We start from the raw sequence: 22721 nt of genomic DNA, 5'->3' as shown, positions 1-22721 counted from the left end.
TCAAACGTTGCATGTGCACTTACCTCCTCAAACTTCAGGAAGACATTGTTGATCAGCTCAGTTTATAGATGGGAAAGCTAAGGCTCAGAGAGGTTATGTAATTTGAGCAGGTCACACAGCTAGCAGGTGGCAGAGCTGGGATTTAAACCTAGGCCTGTCTGACTCCAGGGCACCCTCCCTTTTACCCTTTATCAAACCACCTTCAGGTGGTCTGATTCCTAACCTCCCAGTGTATTTGCTTCTTCCTCTGCGGGGGATCCCATCCCTACCCCTCAACCCCTGCCATCCCAGGTCCAGCTCAGATATCACCTATTCACGCAGGTGCCGTGTCCCCCCTCTTCCACCCACCCCGGCTCGCTGTGTCACGTGATCCTGTCTCATTCCTTTTGCGTAACACACTTAACTGCCTGAAATTATCTTGTTTCCTTATTTATTTACTTGTTTATTTTCTGGCTCTCCTTAGCGTATATCATGAGAGGGCAGGGATCTTACCTGTCTTGGGGCTGAGTCCCTAGTTCCTAGGCCAGTGCCTGGGATGAAGTGGGCACCTCGTCCGTATTTGTTGAATGAATGAGTGACAGGTGGCAGGTCATGTCAGAAGAAAACCCCATACAACAGTGTGTTCCATTGCTGCTACCACCGCCTTTCAGAGGTGGGGAGAACTCTGGATCCTGCTTTGAGGATATTCCTAAATGTTGGAACATGTGTTTACGTGTTTGTTTACCAGCAAGATACTCTGATATCAGAGCCTTAGAAAGTGTACGTTAGAGCCAAGGACTTTTCCAGAGCACTGAACAACATGGCTAGAAATCCTTTCACCTCCACCTGTGTGTGTGGACCACGTGAACATAAATCCCATAGAAGGAAGCCATCCCGTTCACTAGGAGATTTGGGCCCGCATAACACTTTCCACACATGCTGTCGGGTTCTTCCTACATACCCCCGTTAGCGTATTTAATGTAGGTGCGCCTGCCATCGCAGAGAGTGGAATGTTTCAGATTTGTATAGTATAGTATACAACAGTATATACTGATATAGTATATTACACAAGTCGTGTAATACGTGTACACACGTGTAATACGTGTACACACGGCTGTGTCTGGGCTGGTGGCCTAGAGATCAGATTTCTTTTTGATACAAAAGAGCCGCAGCTGGTACCTGAGAGAGCTATGTCATCTGGCCTCCCGGAAACAGTTTTTCCCATTGTGGGCAGTACATATCCAGCTGTAGCGCCCTCTCCAGGTCACTGGTCCTCTGGGCTCGGGCCAGGGACTGCTCAGTCGGGGCTGGCTGTAGGCCAGCTGTGAGCCCCTGGATCCTCATGGGCTTCCTGCCAGAGCCGCGTCACTCTGAAGAGGGAGCCCCCTGAGCTCACGTCCAGCCCACTCAGAAAACTTTTCTCCGTCTCGAGATAAATGCTTGTCAGCTTATTTGAACTTTCCTGTGTTGTAAACCTGAAGAAGTCACACCTGTCCTGCCTCTTGAGTGGTTTGGGGGGGTTCAACGGGAACTTAGAGGACAGGTACAGTAGCATGCTTCTGCAGGCTGTGCTCTCACTCCGCTGTTGGCGAGAGGCTGGCTTTTTACTTCAGGTTCCCCTGGCTTTGGGTTTTGCTAAGAATGTGTATCTGTAAGAGAACTTACGAAACGTTGCCACAAGACAGACGCGTAGCTTCTCCCAGCCGAGGAGCGCGAGGGAACAGTAAGAAGAAAGGCCGTGGCCGGAGGAGCCCCGCCGTGAGCGCCCCGGGCCCGGCCCGGCCCCCGCCTCGCCACAGCAGCCCCAGCGAGCACTCGCTGGATGACGGAGGGCGAGAGCAAGGGTCTCAGGAGCCACGAGGAGAGTTCCGTGGTCCTTCCGCCTCCGAGTGGGGTGGGTGCTGATCTCCCGCGGTGACCCTGTGTGCGTGTCCCTGCAGATCCAGATGTACCAGCTCTCGAGGCTGCTCCACGACTACCACAGAGACCTCTACAATCACCTGGAGGAGCACGAGATCGGCCCCAGCCTCTACGCCGCGCCCTGGTTCCTCACAGTGTTCGCCTCGCAGTTCCCCCTGGGGTTCGTGGCCAGAGTCTTCGGTGAGTGTGTGTGAGTCTGTTCGCCGGGACCCGCGTCCTCGAGTTAGATGGGAGCCGTGTGTCGTCACTCCGCGGTGATTCTTCTCATTTTTATACCTGCGTCTTCTACGAGAGACAGGCTGTTATTTGTCACTCTCAGTTTAGTGAGGATCGGGCTTCGGGAGGTGCAGGACCTGCTTAACTTCTGATGGTCAGGGCCTCGCCTCAGTGCCTTCTCGCGGGCTTCGATCCGATTCCCTCCCCGCAGGCTCCCCCGGAGCAGGCTCGCTGCAGGCTGGGCCGAGGAGCCTGGCGCGGGGCCCAGAGATGTTTCTCCTGAGCCTCTTCCTCGACCTCTCTGGCCCGGGGCTTGCTCGCTGAGCTCCCTGAGACTTCTCCACCGGGAGTCCTGGGCCGCTGCTCTTTCTAGGTCTCCCCTGCGTCTTCTCCTCTCGCTCCGCTTCCCCGACCCTTGGCTCTTCGCTTCCTCTGCCGGCGCGCTCTCGAAGGCACGTCTGTGTCGCCGACCCACGGTCCGTCCTCACGCGCCCCCCGCGTCAGCTTCCCACTGCTGTGCCCCCGTAGCTGTGGGTGGGTCACATTTCAAACCATCTCCCGTTTACTTGATTTACTTTTCGGGAAGATTGTCAGAGTTTTAAACGAATGTTCACGTGCAAAGTCTCAAAACTGCCTTGTCAATTACACGTCAATTTAAAAAACTGAAAATTAAAAAAATGTAAAAGGTTGCCTTGACCTGGCAGGGATAGGAGCCGAGTGACATGCTGTGAGCAGTCAGCTCTTGTACAGTGTGCTTTCCCTGCTTCAGGATGAAGTAATAATTCTGACAATTCAGGTTCTTTTTATCTTTTTACTGTGGAGGAAGAGGTTATTAAAAAATTGATTGTCATCACATACCAAGTGATTTTTTTTTTTTTAATTAATTTATTTATTTATTTATTTTCGGCTGTGTTGGGTCATTGTTTCTGTGCGAGGGCTTTCTCTAGTTGCGGCAAGCGGGGGCCACTCTTCATCGCGGTGCGCGGGCCTTTCACTATCGCGGCCTCTCTTGTTGCGGAGCACAGGCTCCACATGCACGGGCTCAGTAATTGTGGCTCACGGGCCTAGCTGCTCCGCGGCATGTGGGATCTTCCCAGACCAGGGCTCGAACCCGTGTCCCCTGCATTAGCAGGCAGATTCTCAACCACTGCGCCACCAGGGAAGCCCCCTACCAAGTGGTTTTAAAGTACCATTTATGTTGAGTCACTTGATAGCTTAAAAACCTGTGCTCTTATACTTTTTTAGATTCGTTTTTAGAATTAGAGACCATCTTAAAGAGATTGTTCACAAAAGAGAGAGTCACTTTAGGCAGCTTTGGGCAGACCACTTGTATATCTAGATTCTAGAAATCCTAAAATTTGCTTTTTTTTTTAAAAATAAATTTATTTATTTTTGGCTGCATTGGGTCTTCGTTGCTGTGCGCGGCTTTCTCTAGTTGTGGAGAGCGGGGGCTACTCTTTGTTGCGGTGCGCAGGCTTCTCATTGCGGTGGCTTCTCTTGTTGCGGAGCACTGGCTCTAGGCGTGTGGGCTTCAGTAGTTGTGGCACACGGGCTCAGTAGTTGTGGCTCGTGGGCTCAGAGCGCAGGCTCAGTTGTTGTGGCGCACAGGCTTAGTTGCTCCGTGGCATGTGGGATCTTCCCGGACCAGGGCCCGAACCCATGTCCCCTCCATTGGCAGGCAGATTCCTAACCACTGAGCCACATGGGAAGCCCGCCTAAAATTTGCTTTTTAAGTGGGCATTGAGTAGTCTTCTCTCCTCCTCTTCCCCCACAAAGTACTAGATTTTTATTATCATTTACTTCTGTCCGCAAGAACTTTTAAAGAAGTTCCCATTTGGCTTTACTAGGAGAATCTAGGTTCTTAAAATATTCACTACTCTCCCCATTTTTGCATAGCTACCTCCCCAAATTGATTTTTATTTTCCGTCCCTAAAAATAAATAAGCACTGAAAATAATTGATACTAAACACTCTTTCCCTGGTTAAACAAATCATTAGTGAGATTTCATGAAGGTTTTATACCATAGTTTTTTAAAGAAGTCCTCAAAATTATCTGCTTAGTTGACCAAAGAAGAGTCACAGAAACTACAAGATGTTTAGCTGTAGGCTTCAGTCTTTCTTGCCAAACATTTCTGTGTGTTCTACTTTTCTTACTCTGGAAATGAAAAGAAAATCATTAGTCTGCTTCACTTTTTCTCCTGATTCTTTACTGTGTTTTTTCAGAAGGGTAATGGAGAGCAGTGAAGATTGAAAGGGGGAGGGGGGAGTGTTATTAGATGGTTTGAAAACAGCTCAAGCATTGAATTACACTGTTTGTGAAGAAAACTCTACAGAGGGGGCTGAGCAGGAAGGGCCGAAGGGTCAGCGCCGAGTGTCACTGCCCCAGCCGCAGGCACGGAAGCCGCTGCTGCCCAGAGTTCTGGGCTCTAGGGCCATAAAGCTCTGGGAGAAGAGCTCTTTCCTCACTGCAGAAGTTGGTAAGAGGCATTAACAGCAACCAAACAGACAGACAAAATCTGCTTTGGAAATGACAGCCCTTCTGTTGCAGAATATTCAGAACTCTCTGAAGCTCATCCTCATGACGTCATAAGTACAGCTGAAGCCAGTGAAAGCAGGGTCTTCTTCTCGATATTATGTAGTCAGAGGTGGGTCTTGGAGTTTCTTGTACATTATGCCTAACGATGCCAGTCTCTGTGAGTCCTGGAGCCCACAGACCCCCGCTGCACTGAGTGGGTTCGTGTCCAGCTGGCTAAGGGCTCAGGGCTCCTGAGATTATAGGTAGGAAGTGGGGACTCAAGACAGCACTGTGTTGTGATGTCATTCCATCTAGCAGTAGTTAAAAGTGAACCATTTTATTGGTAAGGTGAAACCATAGAAAAGATAGGTTTTTTAAAAAACCATTTCTATATTTAGCATCGGTGACTTAGCTCCGCATTGGTGGGTAGCTTCATTTTAAATCCCAAAGCCTGCCATTCATATATATACTGTAGGCTTTTTTGGCCTGGGGTCCATTTCATTATAGGCCTTTAGGCCTGGATAAAACCTAAAAACAAGAGGACTTTTGTTAACTCTTCACTATTTTATATGTAAGTAACGGATTCTCAGCTTGCAGTCAGCGTAGCTCATACATAGATTAATAGCTTACCTCGAACTAAGTATACGCTACTTGGAGGGACAGCTGCCAGTGATGCCCGAGCCTCGACCTTTACATGGTAATTAACCACACTCTTCTGGATGTCAGGTGTCACATAATGTAAAATCGCCTCCTCCTGTATTTTTCCAGTCTGGTTGTAGAGGGGTCCTGGGAGAGATGCTTGTTCTGTTCACCTCCTGATGTCTACCTTTGGGGGAAAAAAGTCTGAAAAATAGGACCTGCCTTGCTCCTGCTGGAGGTGGTGGCTGTGCTATTATTAGGCTCCTGACGTTTTCTATAGGATGTGCTGCCAAGTGGATGAGAGAGGAGGTGGAATCTAAAGATCAGGGTTTGGCCAAACGCAGAAGCCACCTGTAATGTAGGGAGGGGTTCTGAGAGGCTTCAGGACTAAACTAGACTGGGAAACAAGACTGTTTGGGTGGCCAGGGAAAAGGGCTCTTCCGGGTAACGCGATACAGCGGTGATGAAGTGAGTCTTTGCCCAGTCTGCGCTGTCATCTTACCGCAAGGCTGTCAGCATCCTTCATCTCTCTCCTGCCTGTTCCTGGTGAAATGTGGGGATATCACAGCTGGAGGACCGCAGCCTCCCAGAGAAAGTTCAGGAGAGGGCTGGCCCGCGACAGAGACAAAGGTGGCTGGAAAAGGGATGTAGGATAAGTTCATCTCCTGGCCGTGTGCTTTGCCTTGATCATTTCCCCCCATAGGAAAATGGCACTTCTAATGTCGTGGGGCGTTTCAGATAGAGTTCCCATACACGTTACCACAATAGCAGGGCTGCCGAAGTGTCTTCAAAGCAAAGTAGTTATTTGTGGTGTTCTCAGCAAACAATTTGCAAGGTGGTGGAGTCAGCTGAATTTAAGGTTCCCTCTACTGCCTGCCCAATGAACCCCTTTGCCTGTTTCTAGGTGGGCTTAAAAAAGGAGAGAAGGAAAGTCGGCCACAGGGTTGTGAGCTGGGCTCCTGCCGCGCTGCTGAAAGACTTAGCAGCTCACTTCCTTGTGCAGTGATTTTCAAATGTGGGAAATCAACTCACTTTTCCAAGGAGACTATTGTTTAAAAAAAAAAAAATTCTAGTATGTAAATGTATAGGGATTGGGAAATGGGCAAAAATGACAGTAATTGGGTTGGGGCAGTGGGTTTATAGGTAACCTTTTTCTTTACTATTATTTAAAAATTACTTAATTTTTAAAACTTGCAGAGGGAGAAAAAAGTGTGCTAATTGTCTCTGAGGGATACAGATGTTGCCCCGAAGTGTAGTCAGATAAATGTAGGAGCCCCTTCTTCTCAGCAAAGCTTTGAGGGGTCCTTCCTTCAACCCTTCAGATACATTCCTCAGTCGTGTCCTGAAAGGAAATCCTTATTTGAAGCCTCCTTAGCCTCACAGAAGCTTCTGGGGCTGAGCTCTCCCAGCCTCACTCGTGCAGACCACTGGCCGGCTTGTTGTCAGAAGGATGGGCACCTGGGGTGGGCCTCCAGGAGTGCTGGTGAGTCAGGCATCTTGCGGCATCTGGCAGCATGCACAGGGGCGTCTGCTGCTGGGAATCAGCATGGTCTTGTCAGTGGCTCTTAAAAGGTGGCTTGGGCTTCCCTGGTGGCGCAGTGGTTGAGAGTCTGCCTGCCGATGCAGGGGACACGGGTTCGAGCCCTGGTCTGGGAGGATCCCACGTGCCGCGGAGCGACTGGACCCGTGAGCCACAACTGCTGAGCCTGCGCGTCTGGAGCCTGTGCTCTGCAACAAGAGAGGCCGCGATAGTGAGAGGCCCGCGCACCGCGATGAAGAGTGGCTGCCACTTGCCGCAACTACAGAAGGCCCTCGCACGGAGGTGAAGACCCAACACAGCCAAAAAAAAAAAAAAAAAAAAAAAAAAAAAGGTGGCTTTTCTCTGTCTAAAGTTAACTGGCCCTTCCTTGCAAGGCTCAGACCCATAACCGGGATCTCATTGGCATCATCTCCTAACCAAGGAATACGCTGACCTACTCAGGAAAGAGGAAGAGAAGGCCTTCTGTGCCCCTGGTGTGTGCACGCTGGTAAAGGTAGAATGGCCTGGCCCCTCACAGTCTGGCCCCATGACCAGGGCTCCTGCCTTACCTACTCTTTCGGGCTCGTGCACATGCTGTGTGCTTTCACACCTCAGCATTTACACCTTCTTTTCCTTCTGCTCCGAGTATTACTCCCTGACTTCTTGACTGGGGAGTTTCTGTTGGTTCTTTAAGGCTGGGTTCGGCAGCCACCTTTCCTTGGGGCATTTTCTTCCCTTTTGTATTCTGTTTTGTTTTGGTTTTAAGATAACCAAAAAAGAGTTAAGTAAAAAAACCACCTCTCCAGATTTACCTTTGTTTTCTTCATACAGTTTGGAAAAGTTCAGAATCACAGGAAGCACTCTACTAGTAAGTAGATTTGTTATAAAAACCAAGATCCTAAAGGAATAAAACTTGGAAGACCATTGTTAATCTTAAGACTGCTGGTGTGGATTGTGTATTTGATTATGCTCATAAAAGTTTCCCAGTTGTTATTTATTTTAACTGGCTTAGATGTGGGACTATATCTAAATTTAAGGTACTTGCCCCAGAGACTGAAGATGCTGAGCTATAGCACGTCATTGGTCTGGTAGTGCAGTCCACTCCCCCAGAATCCCTGCAGAGAATGCCTTGATATTGATTCTGATAGATGCCATCAGTTTTTATTCAGCTATAAGTGTTCATATATTGAAAGGAAGTCTTACTGTCTAAACCAAAGAAACTTCAAATTTACTTTGTTTTTGGAAACGTCATTTCTGTTTAAAAATATGACTTAGTTATAGCACAATCTTATTTTATTTTATTTTATTAAAAAATTTTTTTTTGCCTGCGTTGGGTCTTCGTTGCTGCGCGAGGGCTTTTCTCTACTTGCGGTGAGCGGGGGCTACTCTTCGTTGCAGTTTGCGGGCTTCTCACTGCGGTGGTTTCCCTTGTTGCGGAGCACGGGCTCTAGGCGCGTGGGCTTCAGTAGTTGTGGCTCGTGGGCTCTAGAGCGCAGGCTCAGTAGCTGTGGCGCACGGGCTTAGTTGCTCTGCGGCATGTGGTATCTTCCCGGACCAGGGCTCGAACCCGTGTCCCCTGCATTGACAGGCGGATTCTTAACCACTGCGCCACCAGGGAAGCCCCTGTAGCGCAATTTTAGATCTTTATGTTTTCTGTAGTGGTGAATTACATGGGTAGACTGCATATTTTTTAAATCAGACGTTTCACGGGACTATTCTACCACAGCACTGACTCGATACATGTACTCCTCCCCCTAAGAAGTTCAGATTTCAAAGATGTGATCTGTTCTCCAGTTTATCTTCCCAGCCCCTACAGCCAGACTTGAGGAGGCAGCATCTGTCCTTCTCAGTTGCCTGGAGCTGCCCTGAACCAGGAGCAGTGTGAAGTTGAGGGAGCAGTGTGGCCCTGGGCTCTCTGGGAGCGGCTGCCCGCAGGGCTGCACCCAGCCGGGCTCCAGGTCTGCTCACGTGATGGTCTCGCAGCATCTCCGGGGCTGGGTCAGCCCGCCGGTGCTTGGGTGTCTCCCTTATGCCATCCACAGACCACCCTGGGGCACCTCCAGCCTGCGCTCAGTGGCTTGTTTCTTAACGGCTTTCACTTCTCACCACCCTAAACCACCCAGAGAGGCAGAGGCTAGGAATTCTCCCTCTCACCTGCTTCTGTCTTCCTTGACTTGATGGAAAGTACAGCTTCTTTGTCCCTTCCATTCTTCTGCAGCACCCCCAGAAAAAAAAAAAAGAATATTGACAGTTGCCTCTAATTAGATTTATGCTCTCATCTTTTAAAATTATATTTCTTCTTACATTATTATTCCAGTTGTTAGGTAACTTTCCCAAATTTAGTCACCCAGCATTTAGTTACTAGGGCTGTGCTCGAGCCCCAGGACATTGGAGTCTCTTTCTGAATGGCTTCAACTCTGGGGAGGGTGGATCCAGGGCTGGGCTGGGCTGGGCTGGGCTGGGCTGGGCTGGCTGGGGGCCCACTTGCCCTCCCTCTCCCTGTACACAGTACGTGTGGGGATTGTTAACATTCGCCAGCCATTCTAAGGGAAAAAATGGCAAGAACTAGAAAATAACCCTGATAAAGTTCTTTGAATTCTTCAGAGGGAAAAAATTTTTTATTCCATTATTATGCTAAAATTCAGTATACTTGTTAAGTATTTAATAATGTACTTTTGCAATGGTGCAGGCTTTTTACAGTTTTTAGAGATCTTTTAATTCAACCCCTTATTTCAAAGCAGAGGAAGCAGAGGCATTTTCTTCACTTACAGCAGCAGAAATTAGGATAGAGTATTTATACACATCTTTGTTTTACTCATAAAAATATACGTTTTAGTAATAACTCCTTTGAAATCCAGAGAATTCCTGAAAAAATAGACTAATGAAAAGTTTTCTTTTTCACAGTTTAAACTTTTGAGGTATGTTTGAACTTTGATATATTTTTGGAGTGAAAAACAGATTTATCTGAACCTGTGAAAAAATTTTAGCAGTAGTTTAGCATATATACTGTATGTATATTTACATATATATATATATATTTACATATATTATTTATTTATTTATTATTAGCTATATTGTCTTGACAACCCTATCTGAAATACCAGGATCTTATAATTTGGGGTTGCATTTCCCACTGTCCTGCTCTTAGATGTGTGTGAAGGGGAATGGAGTGCCATTTCATCAGAATCTGGTCCGGCTTAACTTTCTGCTTTTCTGTGTTTTCCCAGATATGATCTTTCTTCAGGGATCAGAGGTCATATTTAAAGTGGCTTTAAGTCTGTTGGGAAGCCATAAGCCCTTGATTCTGCAACATGAAAACCTAGAAACTATAGTTGACTTTATAAAAAGCACGCTACCCAACCTGGGCTTGGTGCAGATGGAAAAGACCATCAGTCAGGTATGGTTCAGTCTGGACCTTCCAAATGTTCCAGCGATTCTGGATATGCAGAAGCTGAATTTCCTTTTTTTTTTTTTTTTGAGCAGGAGCTGTTTCCTACCACTTTGTGTCCTGAGCAGCAGTGCTCAGCTCGTGGGAGGCACATCTTGAATCCCTGTTCCATGATCAAACGTGTGTCTGTGTGTGCGTGTGCTGAGAGTGTGTAGGTGTGATAACCAGCACAAACTATCGGTAGTTTCTTACAATTAAAAGGCATTTGTCACCCCTCGGTGTTTGTTCTTCTGAAATACATACATTTTTATTCAACGTAGGCTTTTGTAAAATGAGTGCTTTGATTTTTGTGCTGAAATGGCATTAATAGGAATTTTCTAAAAATTTAACTTGATATGAAGTTGTGATAGAGTGTATATTGTATAACTTTGTTCTGGAGAGTGTGTGTGTGTGTGTGTGTGTTTTATAGAGTTCAGTTCCACATTCATCTGTGGTTCTGGTCCCTCTGATTTCTGTGTGCAGTAGAACTGCATTGCATATATGCATGTATCACTCTCTGAAATGTTAGGAGTTGAGGGTGAGGTGATCCTGGAATTGCAGCTCGACCAGTTGTTAATGGCCTGGGTTAGGAGTGGGAGCAGATTTTGACTCTGTATCAGGAAGAATTTTCCAGTAATGATTGCTGACCATGCAGGACTGAGCTGCCTGGCAGAGGGTGAGGTCACCCTTGGCAGTGTTCAGGGGCTGCATGGCTGAGTGCTCCAGAAGGTGCCCAACGCAGAGATCCCACAGACTCAGCAGTCGGGGCCTCTCATTAGCCTAGAACTTACCTCACCTGCTAATGTAATGAAAACATAGAGCAATTAGGTAAAAGCAAATAGTGAAATAAAGCTGTGTTTTAAAAAATCCTTCTTCTGAGGGTTTCTGATAGTCCGAGAGTGGTGGGTTGCACCCAGTTGCAGCAGTTTGTGCTTTCATTTGCTGCCCCTCCTTAGGTGCTGAGCCCAGAAAAGGAGGCAAGTCTGGGCTGGAAGAGGGAGACGGTTTCGTCCGGGTGCCACTTTGGGTCTCAGCACATTTCATTTGCCTACGTGAAGGAGCAGCTCTTTTCGTCTCTGCACTTTCTTCTTCAGTTAATTGAGAGGCTTTTACTTCCCTGGTGCCTTCCTCTCAGTGTGAATAGCTCTGGCTTGTTGACGCCCTGCTTTTTGCCAGGTTCTGTGTGACTCTGCATATACACACATGATCTCATTCAGTCATAACCAAATTCCTGAGAGTACAAGTGGTTTTAACCCACGAGCAACCTAGGGTTCAAAGTGGTTGATTAGCTGGCCCACCGTCATGCTGCTGAGAAGTGGAAAGGTAGGGTTTCAGACTCAGGCCCTCTCACTTCAAACGCTTTCGCAGCTACTCAGCTCCACCAAGTGTCTGCGGGTGTCATTTAATCAGAGATTTTCTGTACTGTACCTGTATATTAAGACTGAATTCTCCACCCTTGGATTCTTTACTTTCTGACATTTCCATGCATTTTCTCCCTTTTAGAGCTTTCATTGCACATACGTATGTTTTTTGGCTGCAGGGGCAAATGCAAGAGCCTTGGTTCACTAAACCCAAGTCTGTGCCAGTGAGCGCCTTGACCTGCAGCCTGGGGCCTGGCTAAAAGGCAGGCAGCCTCGCCGATGTGGTTACCTTCTGGATATTGAGCCCCAGAAAAAAAAAAAAACATTTTCCTCCCCTCATCTGTAAAGGATACTTACTGAGGGTGTGAAGGTACTCTTTAATGTTGGGAGAATAGAAATGGACAGTGTGGAGAGAGGACAGTTGTGTGTGTGCCTGAGTTGTTTCAGGCATCCGTTTTGAACTTGGCATGCTTTATTTCATTGGCTCCTTTAACAGCTCTGGGGCCCGGAGGGAGTAAATGCCCAGCACCCTGTACGAGGTGGCAGAGCCAAGAGTGTAACGTGCTCTGGGACACCAGAGCCCATTCTGTGTAGAAAAGGAGCGTGTAACCAGTAATTGCAAGAGTGGTGGGAGCTCCAGTGGTGCTGTGCAAGGGCTGCCGGAGCGGGCTGTGCAGGGAGTGAGCAGTGAGTGGGGAGTGGGGACCGGGGAGCTGAGGGAGTTGAGTTCAGCTGGGCCTTTTCTGCAGAGGGCCAGGGAGGAAGTGTTTCAGGCTTTGTGGACCATAAAGTCACGTGAGGTCAGCTCAGCCTCTGCAGCATGAAGGCCACCAGAGCCAGTATTTGTCGGAATGAAGCGGCTGTGTTGCAGTAAAGCTTTATTTGCAAAGCATGTGGCGGGACAGCCTTGGTCCACGGGCTGTAGTCAGCTAACCCCCCATTATAGTACGTGCAAAGGCACGGGAGCGAGAGAGAAGTTCTAGGCGCAGGTTCAGCTTTCCCGGTGGGGGGGGGGGGAGGAGGCGCGGGGATTGGAAGTAGGGACACAGCATCTGCATCTGAGGTCCAGGTTTTCAGCCTGCCACAGGTCTCGCTGGGAAACAAGACGCAATGCCAGGCAGCTCTCCGCCCTCCTTCCCTCCAACGTGTTCCATCTGGAACTTGACCTCTGCAGGCTGTCAAGCTTTCTGCCTGCTCGCTCCCCCCTCCCATCCCCTCCCTGCAGAGGGTGCTCTAGTCTCAGGTTCTACGCAGAGGGGAGGCCCGAGGGGCAGCGCGATTTCTCTGCAGCCTTGGAGAGCCCACAGGGTGGAAGTGCCATTGCGTTCTTTGCATGCTGCTGTCCTGTGTGTGGGAGGATGGAGCTGGGCTGGATCTCTGTGATAGCCAGGCTCCGTTTCATTAAATACCGTCTCCGTGGAAGCTCGGCTCGAGCAGCTGGGACACAATCTGCATCCAGGGTGGGGAGAGTCCCCAGGGACAGGGCCCTGGGCTCCCGCTCAGCGCAGACAGGCTGGGAGCCGCCACCGAGGGGCAGGCCCAGAGTTGACAGAGTCCAGGGCGTGGGGACAAGGGTCTCAGGCTCTGTGGCAGCTCCTCAGTGTGACTTCACTGTCAGTTGAACGTGAGCCATAAAAATCGCCTCACAAGAAGGGAGAAGCCCTGGGAATAAACAGAAAGGAGGAGAAGGGAGGTGTCAGGGGTTTCGTCTCATCACAGCGAGTGCCGTGTGCCTGTGCAGCCTCAGGTCAGTGTAAGGAAGAGAGCAGGTGAAGGGGGGCTTTGGAGGACAGGGCAAATAGCCTGTTTTCCACGTCCTTTGGGCCCTGCTCCAAGTGCGGCCCCAGACCAGCACCATCACGTAGGAACTTATGCAGAATCTGGGCCCCCCACTCCAGACCTGCTGAGTCAGAATCTGCATTTCAGCAAGATGCCCAGGAGATATGCGTGTACACACACACACACACACACACACACACGCACGCACGCACGCACGCACGCACCTTGGAAAGCTCTGCTGTGGGCGACTTCATTGTAAGCACACCAGACAAGTCTCTGTTCTAGTTGAGCTTGTAGGAGAGAAACCAGAATCTTAACAAAGTTCCTTTGTTCAAAAGATGCTCTTCAAAATCACAGTGGTGAGATTGCCCCTTCTGCCTTGGGAGGAGCCCTTAACTGCTTGGGCAGCTTGCGCTATTGAAAATTAGTTTTTTAAAAGGCCAGTCAGTGCCGTACCAAGAGGGTGCGGTTCGGCAGGGAGGAGTACTTTACTACTGACATTGTTTAGAATTGCTTGCATGTGGTGATAATAAAAAGCAGACCAACTTTTAGTTGGGTTTATTTTTGTTTTTAAATTCACTACAGACACTGCGCCCCCTTATTTTTGATACCCAGGCAGAGGCTCCCCCATCCAGCTCTTGGTATGCCACTGAGACCACCAGGCTGGGGGGAAGGGTCTGGGGGTGGAGAGGGTGGAAAGGATGTGACTAGTTCTGCAGCCATCAGGGTTGATGGCTTCATTACAGAGTGTCCACAGACAGCAAAGAGAAACACCAAGTCTCCAAGAACAGGCGCGCCAAGAACAGAAACGAGTTCTCTAAAGGAGGAGACTCGTCTAGCAAACAGATATCTGGGGAAATATTTAGCTTCATTCTCTAAAGGAGGAGACTCGTCTAGCAAACAGATATCTGGGGAAATATTTAGCTTCGTGCATAATTTAAATTTAAATAGCATATAATGCTTTACCTTCCTAGAATAACAAAATGAAACATTTTAATCCCAATACCCAGTGCCAAGGGTATACTGTATCTGGCACATTCTTACGTTGCTAATGGCACTGTATGTGGATTATTCCCGTTTGGGAAGCAATTTGGCAATATGTATCACGAGCCAGTAAAATATTTGTACCCTTTGACTTAGTAATCCCATTTCTTGGAATGTATGCTTAGGAAATAATCCAAAATATGGGAAAAGCCGTACATATGAGGATGTTTAAAGTTGTCGTTTATAACAAAAACTTACAAGTAACTAGATATCCAGCATTTGATGACTGGATTAACATGGTTATTGATACGTCGAGTTGGTAGAATACCATGAAGCCATTTATAATTAGGGTTATGAAGACTATATACAGCAACGTGAGAAAGCGTCATTTGAGGACCAGGGCGCTCCTGTCACCGCCAGCCATATGCTGCCATGGTCGGAAATAAATTCCCAGGCACGGCTGCAAGGGCCGTGTGTGTGTTTTGGCAACCAGGAGGTAATGATGCAGTTGAGCAGAGATGATTGTGACCCAGGATGGTTCCTGGGGATTAATAAATCCCTCCGCTCTGTGCACAGCTGAGAACCATTAACCATAGCTGCCCATCCATCTGGATCAAAGGCCAGAGGTTTTGTCCCCAGGTTTTCCAGGTTAGGAGCTCATTTAAAAACCTCTGTGGAAAAAAAAAAAAAAAAAAAAAAAAACCTCTGTGGAAGAAAAAAAGTGTGTGTGTGACATTTATCCCGCACCGTGTTTATTATTACACACTAATGCCACAGCAATCTCGGTTTTAATGTGTGTGGTCTTTACTCTGAGCTGTTCAGAAGTTCCATGGTGTGGCATCCTTTGTCATTTTGCTGCAGCACAAGGTTGGATGGGAGGGGTTTTGTGACAGCTGTGTGGGAGCAGATCCCTTAGCTAAGTTAGGACACCAACTCAGCTTGCCAGGCCTGTGTCTCATGATTCCCCACAGCTATGCTGTCAGGTAGGTGTTACCACCTCCATGTGGTGAAGGCTGGGAACTGAGGCCAGGAAAGGTCAAGTAACTTGTTCAGGGTCATTCAGGGAGTCGCCAGCCGAGCCCCCATTCAAGGGCTGACTGAAAGCTTCTGAGTCAGTTTTCTTGACTGTAGAATAGAGATGATAATCCCTGCCAGCTCACGGTCGCTCTGAGGGACAGCAGAGAATCCGATCAATGCAGTCAACTCCACACACAAACACGCACGCACGTCACAAATACAACGTGTATTACTTTTTTGGCCTATAGTGACTTTTGTGCCTAATTAGTATTAGTCATTGAATTAAATTGAAAACCAGGAAGCTGAAAAATTAATCTCAAGGAAGAGAAAATAAGATTGGAAGAGAAAATAAGATTTCTGGGAATGGTGAGAAAGTAAACATGGTTTTTGAAAATTGATTTCAGGAAAGATGGGACTCATTCGTGTTTGAATGCCAATAGGGTACCATCAAGGGAAATGAGTTTTTCATTGATTTTAACTGTGTTGGAATTTCTTTCTTAAGGAAATGCTGTGAAGAGTTAGTTTCTGCTGTTATAAAGAGTAATTTCATTCTTTAAATGTGTGTTCTGATCTGGCTTTTTTTATGTGGTGACTGAATTCTCAGATCCACGCCAGGGCTTCACGCCTGGGGCAGCAGCAGCCTCTGCCTTCTGACCCCTCATCGTCCCAGCCTCCATCCAGCTCACTTCACTCATCAAGAGAAAGTACAGATATGCACAGCTCACTCACTTGTGCACTTTGGGGTTGTTTTTCACACGAGCGGTTTTTTTTCATGACTGTTACTATTATGGAAAGGAAGGCAACTCAGGCATTGTTTTGTATTCACTCATCTATGTGGGTGACATTTGGGTTTTGGCTCATTTCTGCATATCTTATGTGCAGAATAGGGTTTTTTAGTAAACAGTTCCATTACTTAGCTGTTCTTGTAACTCTGAAAATCCAACTGAACTATAATTAAACTTTGACCTGGTGACTGGGCAAATGGGGCTGTGATTCTTTTGTTTTGTTTTATTCTCTCTTTGACCCATAGTTGTGTATCTAATCTAATAGAATTTTCAGAGAAAAATGATCTAAGTACTGAAATAAGAAGTAAAAATAAACTCTTATAAGCATTTTAAAAAAGAAGGTTTTGGCTTTTGAAAAAATGAGTATCAGAGACCTACACTTACTGTTACCTTTGGTTTATTTCCAAATCCTTCTTTTTTTAAAAAATTTATTATATTATTTATTTATTTAATTTATTTTTGGCTGCATTGGGTCTTGGTTGTGGCACACGAGATCTTTGTTGTGGCACACGGGATCTTTCGTTGCGGCGCATGGGCTCTTCATTGTGGTGCGTGGGCTTCTCTCCAGCTGTGGCGTGCGGGTTTTCTCTCTCTAGTTGTGGCGCGCGGGCTCCAGAGCGCGTGGGCTTCTGTAGTTTGCGTCACACAGGCTCTCTAGTTGAGGCGTGCCAGCTCAGTAGTTGAGGTGGGCGGGCTTAGTTGCCCCGCGGCCTGTGGGATCTTATTTCCCCAACCAGGGATCGAACCCGCATCCCCTGCATTGTAAGGCGGATTCTTTACCACTGGGCCACCAGGGAAGTCCCCCCAAATGCTTCTTAAATCCTCTCTTCCCAAGTAAAATTATTCCCTTCTCAGTGCAGAGAGTTTTCCTTGTTTATCACTGATAGTATCAGGCACAGAGTAGGTGCTTCGTGGGCACCCGTCGACGTGGTCACGTGTGTGTGTGTGTGTGTGTGATTTTTCTCATTTTCAGTGCCTGATGACTTTTCTGTGTGTCACAGGTGTTTGTGATGGATATCTCTAAACAGTTACAAGCTTATGAAGTTGAGTACCACGTGCTTCAGGAAGAACTTATCGATTCCTCTCCTCTCAGTGACAACCAAAGAATGGACAGATTAGAGAAAACCAACAGCAGCTTACGCAAACAGAACCTTGACCTCCTTGAACAACTGCAGGTAGGGCATATTTACAAGGCAGCCTCCCGAACCTTGAGCGTGTGGTAGTTCATTAACTCACCAGAGGCACCAGCGGGCTGGCTTTTCCCATGGCCGTAGGCCCTTTCTCTTCTGGTTGTTTGTAGTTGGGATCAAAGGTAGCCCAGGAGAATTGTTCCTTTTTGTTAGGAAGCAGACAGATTATCTTTTGCTAAGGTCAGACTGTCCTGGAACTTTCTGAGAGGCTATTTCTGCACTTAACCCTTTCAGGAGACAGACCCAGAGCTGAACTTGGGCTCAGGGTGCCGTCGTACTATTAGCCGAATAGCCAGCGGTTGCGCTTTGAGTAATGACGAGACGATCAAAGGCATGAGCTTTCAGGAGCGAAACCCAGCTAGGTCCACGGAGTGATATCGAGTGAGGAAGTGCCACAGAATCTCCCTAACAGAGTAAACCAGAGCCTGTGATCAGGACTTGTGAGTCCCTGGTGCAAATGCAAAAATTCAGTTCATGAAGGGACACAGTTCTCCCCTCTGGAAGCTTCCATCTTACCCATGGATAAATGCGGATGAGGACATACAGTAAGTAGAAAGGCAAACCCAGACCGTGCATGCAGGAGGGCGAGATGGAGCAAGCACAGAGGCGCAGTCCAGAGACCCAGATCTTGCTGGGTCCAGTGTCACCCACACTGTCACCTGCTCTGCTCTGATTCCCTCATCTGTGTGACAGGGACAGAAAGATGCCTTTTCGTTGGGGTAGGGGGGAGCACTCCTACCAATCAGATAGAATAAACTAACCATACAGCCTGCTTTTTAAATGTCAACATGGGTGGTAAAGCTGTCATTGTTAAGAAATTGTGCGTGGAGGGGGGGAAGGGGGTGTTTTAAAAAATTATTTTTGAGCTTGCTGTGGAGAAAAATTTGTATTTTTTCCAAAATGTGTATTCTGTGGTATTCCTGTGCTGTCCTGAGAATAAGCTTTCCATCCTGATCCAAGCCTCTTACTTTTCTCCGTAGAAAGTTGCTGCTTTGCAGACACAAGCTTGGCAGTGATGGGAGAAAGGCCAGCCTTTGGAGCTTAATAAATCAACCCCTGTCTAAAATGTATTCCCCCCAGCAGGGATTTTTACCCCAGTAGAAACCTAGTAGATATTTGCTGTAGAGGAACAAAGAAAAGTCTATCCTTACCCAGGCCTTACTACCAGTCACATTCCGAAAGTTAGCTTTTTTTCCCTCTAAGATTGAGCTGTCCTAACTGAAACTATGCCTGAGTACGATTTCTCCAGGGTGTCTTAGCTGTAACCTGAAGGGGAGGTGCCGGGGAACGAAGAGCCTTATCTTGCACGTAAGGGTCTGCAGTGTAGCTGGTAATTTTAAATGCCTTCCAAACAAACAGTAGGTCCCTGAAGTATGGCAGGATGGAAACACTTCTAACAAAGCTCAGACTTGAAGTTGAAGCATTTGTCTCGTTAGGATAGTGCTCAAATAAAAGGTTCATTTTATTGGGCTGCTACCATGTGGGGTTTTTTGTGATGAAGAGGGGAAGTAATTTTGCGCTGCTCCTGTGATACCGTACCCCTTTTGTGAAGAGAGGGGGTTGTGAAAAGCTGCTCAGACATCTACGTTCTGAAGAAACGCATCAAGAGGTAATTGGTAACAACAGATGTTCTCCTTGGAATGATCTTTCCCTTGACCACGTGGCTGTGTGCTTCTGGAGGTATCATTCAAGACTAGAGCTTATGCCGGTCCCAGCTGTGCTGGGTGCCAGAGGCCACCAAAATTTGTAAGACACTGCTGCTCTCAAAGAGTGAGTTGGGCTAGGGATTGTGGTGTGTCAGTTTGTGGGTGCCTGCATATAGTTTTCCCATTACCCTCTGAGTCATGTGGAATTACTTTCAGCCAGACCACATAAGTTCTGTGAGACTCACACCTCTTTTCCCTTTTTTCTTTTTTTTTAAAATAGTTTTCAGAGTCCAGGGATAGCTGTTCAATGCAATACTTAATTTTCCAACATAAATCTTTGCTTTTTTGCCCAAGTATCAAAATTGACCTGTTTCCTGGCTTTGTTCCATTCATACAGTTGTTGGACATACCAAAGCCCCATCTATTTTCTTGTTGAACACTTAAGAATGTCGTCTAGCCGCTGGAGACTAAACTGTCTAAACTCGTTTGTCCAGCAGCGTACTTATGACGATTGCTTAGACGTGTCTGATGTTGCCAAATGCTAAGGGACGCGCATTTTTTGGAATAATCCACTACCAGTCACTGAGTGCCCGTGAGCTGGGTGCTTTGGGAGGCCAGACCCACGTGCAGGGCGAGGTGTGTTTTCTTCCGTGAGATGGCTTCGGTCTCACTGAGGAGGAGCCCTGGCGTTCATGCTGCCCAGTAAATGACCATGCGCGTCAGCTCACTGCTAAGCTGGGAGGGGCCCCTGGGAGTGTGTGGCCTTCAGAAGGAGTGGGCCCTGGAGGGGATGAGGTGGGACCCGTCCCAGGCCTTGACCGTGGGAGGAGTGTGAGGGTCGGAGAGGACTGCTCGGACATACCCACTGAGCATGACCGCCCCCTGCCCGGTAAGCCGGCAGACTTAGGATCTCAGTCCTTTCTTCTTTCTGTTTTGAGTGTTCAGTGTCACAGCCAGACCTAGGCTTTGAGTCATAGAATTGTCTGTCTAGCACAAGTGTTGTCTTGTTCAAGAAGCTGTTTCCCTTGTTTTGAAAATGAGGGAAAAAATACGTACCGTTTTTCCCACCTAAAATCTCCGGGGACACGTAGACGGCCGGGCAGATGAGCGAGCCGGTGCAGTGCCTTACTGACCCTGGGCCTGAGCCCTCAAGAATGCAGCGGAGAGCTGGAATCGGCCAGGAGGCCCGGGGACAGCAACAGAGGCGGGTGCTTTTCTCAGGAGGCTCCTCCGCTTCACTGGAGCCAACTCCCTGGTTGCCTGGGAAGCCAGCCCGAGGGGACTAGAGAGAAGAGGAGGGTCCGTTGCAAGAGAGAAGCACCTGGAAGGTCGGCCTGACACTGATTGTGTGCCGAGGATGCAGACGGGTGGGAGTGGGGGCACTGCTGGCGTCTGTGGCCAGTGAGGCCACGCACGCGACCCTCTTAGCAGAGCTCGGCCACCCTGAGCGCTCCACACACGTCCCCGGGGAGGTGCCCGTCCTTGTTACCGTAGGGCGTATTAACGGTTCAGAGTAGAGAGCTGTTACTACACGGGCCTTCACACAGAAACCATTCTGATGGTCTGTCTGAAATCAGTTTGTACCTGTAAATACGTGTATTTGTCAAAGTGGGCCGGACTGTGCTGCAGTAACAACGCTCCAGACCCCAGGCCTCAGCACCGCGGACGCTCCACCGTGTCTCCACGAAGCATTCTCGGGCCGTCTCACAGCTGTCCTCCTGTAGCGGGTGACTCGGGAATCGGGCTCCCTCTGCACTGGGAAGCTGCCATCTCCACAGGCGGCTTCCAGAGTAGCCACGACAGGGGAAGAGGGTGCTGGAGCGTCTCGGGGCGGCCCAGCCCGCCTGCGAGGGAGTCTGAGAAATGGAGTCTTCCCCTGTGGCCAGAACTGAGAGTAAACGTGGAGAGATGTGTCCCTGCAGAACAGGGCTCCAGAGTGCCTTCGAGGCTGGACGGTGGAGCGCAGAGTGGATCTCCCATGTTCTCCCCGGGCAGTTCCATTCTCATTTCTTTTATTCTCTAGGTGGCTAATGGGAGGATCCAGAGCCTGGAAGCCACCATTGAGAAGCTCCTGACCAGTGAAAGCAAGCTGAAGCAAGCGACCCTGGCCTTGGAGCTGGAGAGGTCAGCGCTGCTGCAGACAGTGGAGCGGCTCCAGGGGCAGACGGCAGAGCTGGGCGGCCCGGAGCCTGGCCCCGCACCGCCCGAGCCTGCGGGCCGCCGACGGCCGGAGCCCAGCCCCCGCCAGAGCACAGCCCCAGAACCGGGGTCGCCACCGCCCTGACGCTGTCCAGGCCTTAACTGAGAGAGATGAAGATGCCGGAGGGAGAACGGAGCGTGAAGCGTGCTTCTCAGGGAGGAGACTGGCTTGCCAGCGCACGGATTCTTCTGAACTAAGATTCGCAGTGCAGGGGGCGAACGTCCCGGTGTCGTCGTCGTTGTTTAGGTTCTAATACGTCCCCTCTCCGGTCCCGGTTACTGTACTCGGTAGATTTAGGTGGCATGGACTTGAAATAAAGCACCTTTGTGTTTCTTTATTGTTTCCTTTTTCAGTATCACTGTGTCTGTAAAGGGCATTCATAATACTGTGGGATTTCAAAAGCCAGCGAAGCCAGAGGTGATGATTCCTCTGGCCAACATGTGGCCCTTCGTTCTTCCAAGGAGGGTTTGTGTGACTTACACCTTCAGCATCACCGGCAGGGGTGCGGTTGGCCCTTGACCATTCTTGTTGTGGAAGCCCTGGATTACCACTGGGAAAAATCAGAAGCGATTTATTTAAATTGGACATCTTACGTTTGATCACTGTGCTTGGTATTTAATGAAGTTTGTCTTTTAAGAAGAATAGTTTTCATATACTTTTTGCTTAGCCCTTAAGTATTGATCACAGTCATTGTAGATAAACGTTTCATGGGAAAATCACCAATTTTTAGACTCTGCCAGGTGTTGCTAACGTGCGACCTGCAGTTGTAGAGTCTGAGAGGTTTACTTTGTTGTGGTGTTTCACATCCATATTTCAGAGTTGTGTATTCATTTTTGCTGTTGTGTGATGTAACGCAGCCGTGTGTCCCTTTGAGTCTCCACCCCTTGGTAATCGGATTCCTTGCGGAAGTCGCCCTGCATGTCAGGACTTTCAGAGGTCCCAGACATTCTGGGGCTTTCAAAGTCTTCAGACTTTTGGCCTGAAATTGCATCGACTGTATGGCAGCTGAGAGCAGTTTTTTGTGGTGGGATGTGCGTTTTGAACGTAACTCACAACCCAGCGACCCCATCCCTCAGGATGATGAGGACCCGGTGCCTTCAGCCAGCAAAAGGCTGCTCTCAGTGGCCCTAGTGTCATCTGGTCACCGTGTGAGGCTCTTCCCCATGACCTCCTGGAGCGGGTGGTGGGTTAGAGAGGGGCCGTGTCGGCAAGTGCACTTCCAAGACAGAAGAACCATTTCTTTACTATATCATCGTAACTACTTCTATTCCACAGGAGTTCTTCGATACCCTCCGTGGTGGGCGTCTCTTTCAAGCCTGAGGTGAAAGGAAGGGCTTTCATATCTGGAGTCTTTCTAGATCTCCCAAGACATTTCCAAGGGAGGCACATGTGCTGCCTCTGGTGCCTAAACAGTTGGTTGACAGTGGGGACTCTTTGCTGTTCCCCATGTCATCAACCATGATGACAAGCCCAGTAGCCTTTATCCTGTGTTGTTCCACCAGCTACAACTTAAAGGAGTTAACATGTGAGGGCTTCTTTCCGCAT

The 22721-nt window shown here is 48.5% G+C and overlaps 1 protein-coding gene across 9 annotated transcripts in view; it reads left to right on the top strand.

Annotated features, from left to right (window-relative positions):
* TBC1D1 (TBC1 domain family member 1) overlaps positions 1-21527 on the top strand; it is a 217791-nt gene extending 196264 nt beyond the window's left edge. For all 9 annotated transcript variants that reach the window (XM_036852789.1, XM_036852790.1, XM_036852788.1 and 6 more), the window contains 4 exons: positions 1920-2079; positions 10015-10184; positions 17142-17315; positions 21000-21527. In XM_036852789.1, coding sequence (XP_036708684.1) covers positions 1920-2079; positions 10015-10184; positions 17142-17315; positions 21000-21260 — 765 coding nt within the window. In that variant the 3' untranslated portion in view covers positions 21261-21527. The remainder of the gene's footprint in view (positions 1-1919; positions 2080-10014; positions 10185-17141; positions 17316-20999) is intronic.
* The last annotated feature ends 1194 nt before the right edge of the window (positions 21528-22721 follow it).

The sequence above is a fragment of the Balaenoptera musculus genome, chromosome 5 (assembly GCF_009873245.2).
Source record: "Balaenoptera musculus isolate JJ_BM4_2016_0621 chromosome 5, mBalMus1.pri.v3, whole genome shotgun sequence".
NCBI classification, from domain to species: Eukaryota; Metazoa; Chordata; class Mammalia; order Artiodactyla; family Balaenopteridae; genus Balaenoptera; species Balaenoptera musculus.
This window is presented reverse-complemented; position numbering and strand designations above follow the sequence as displayed.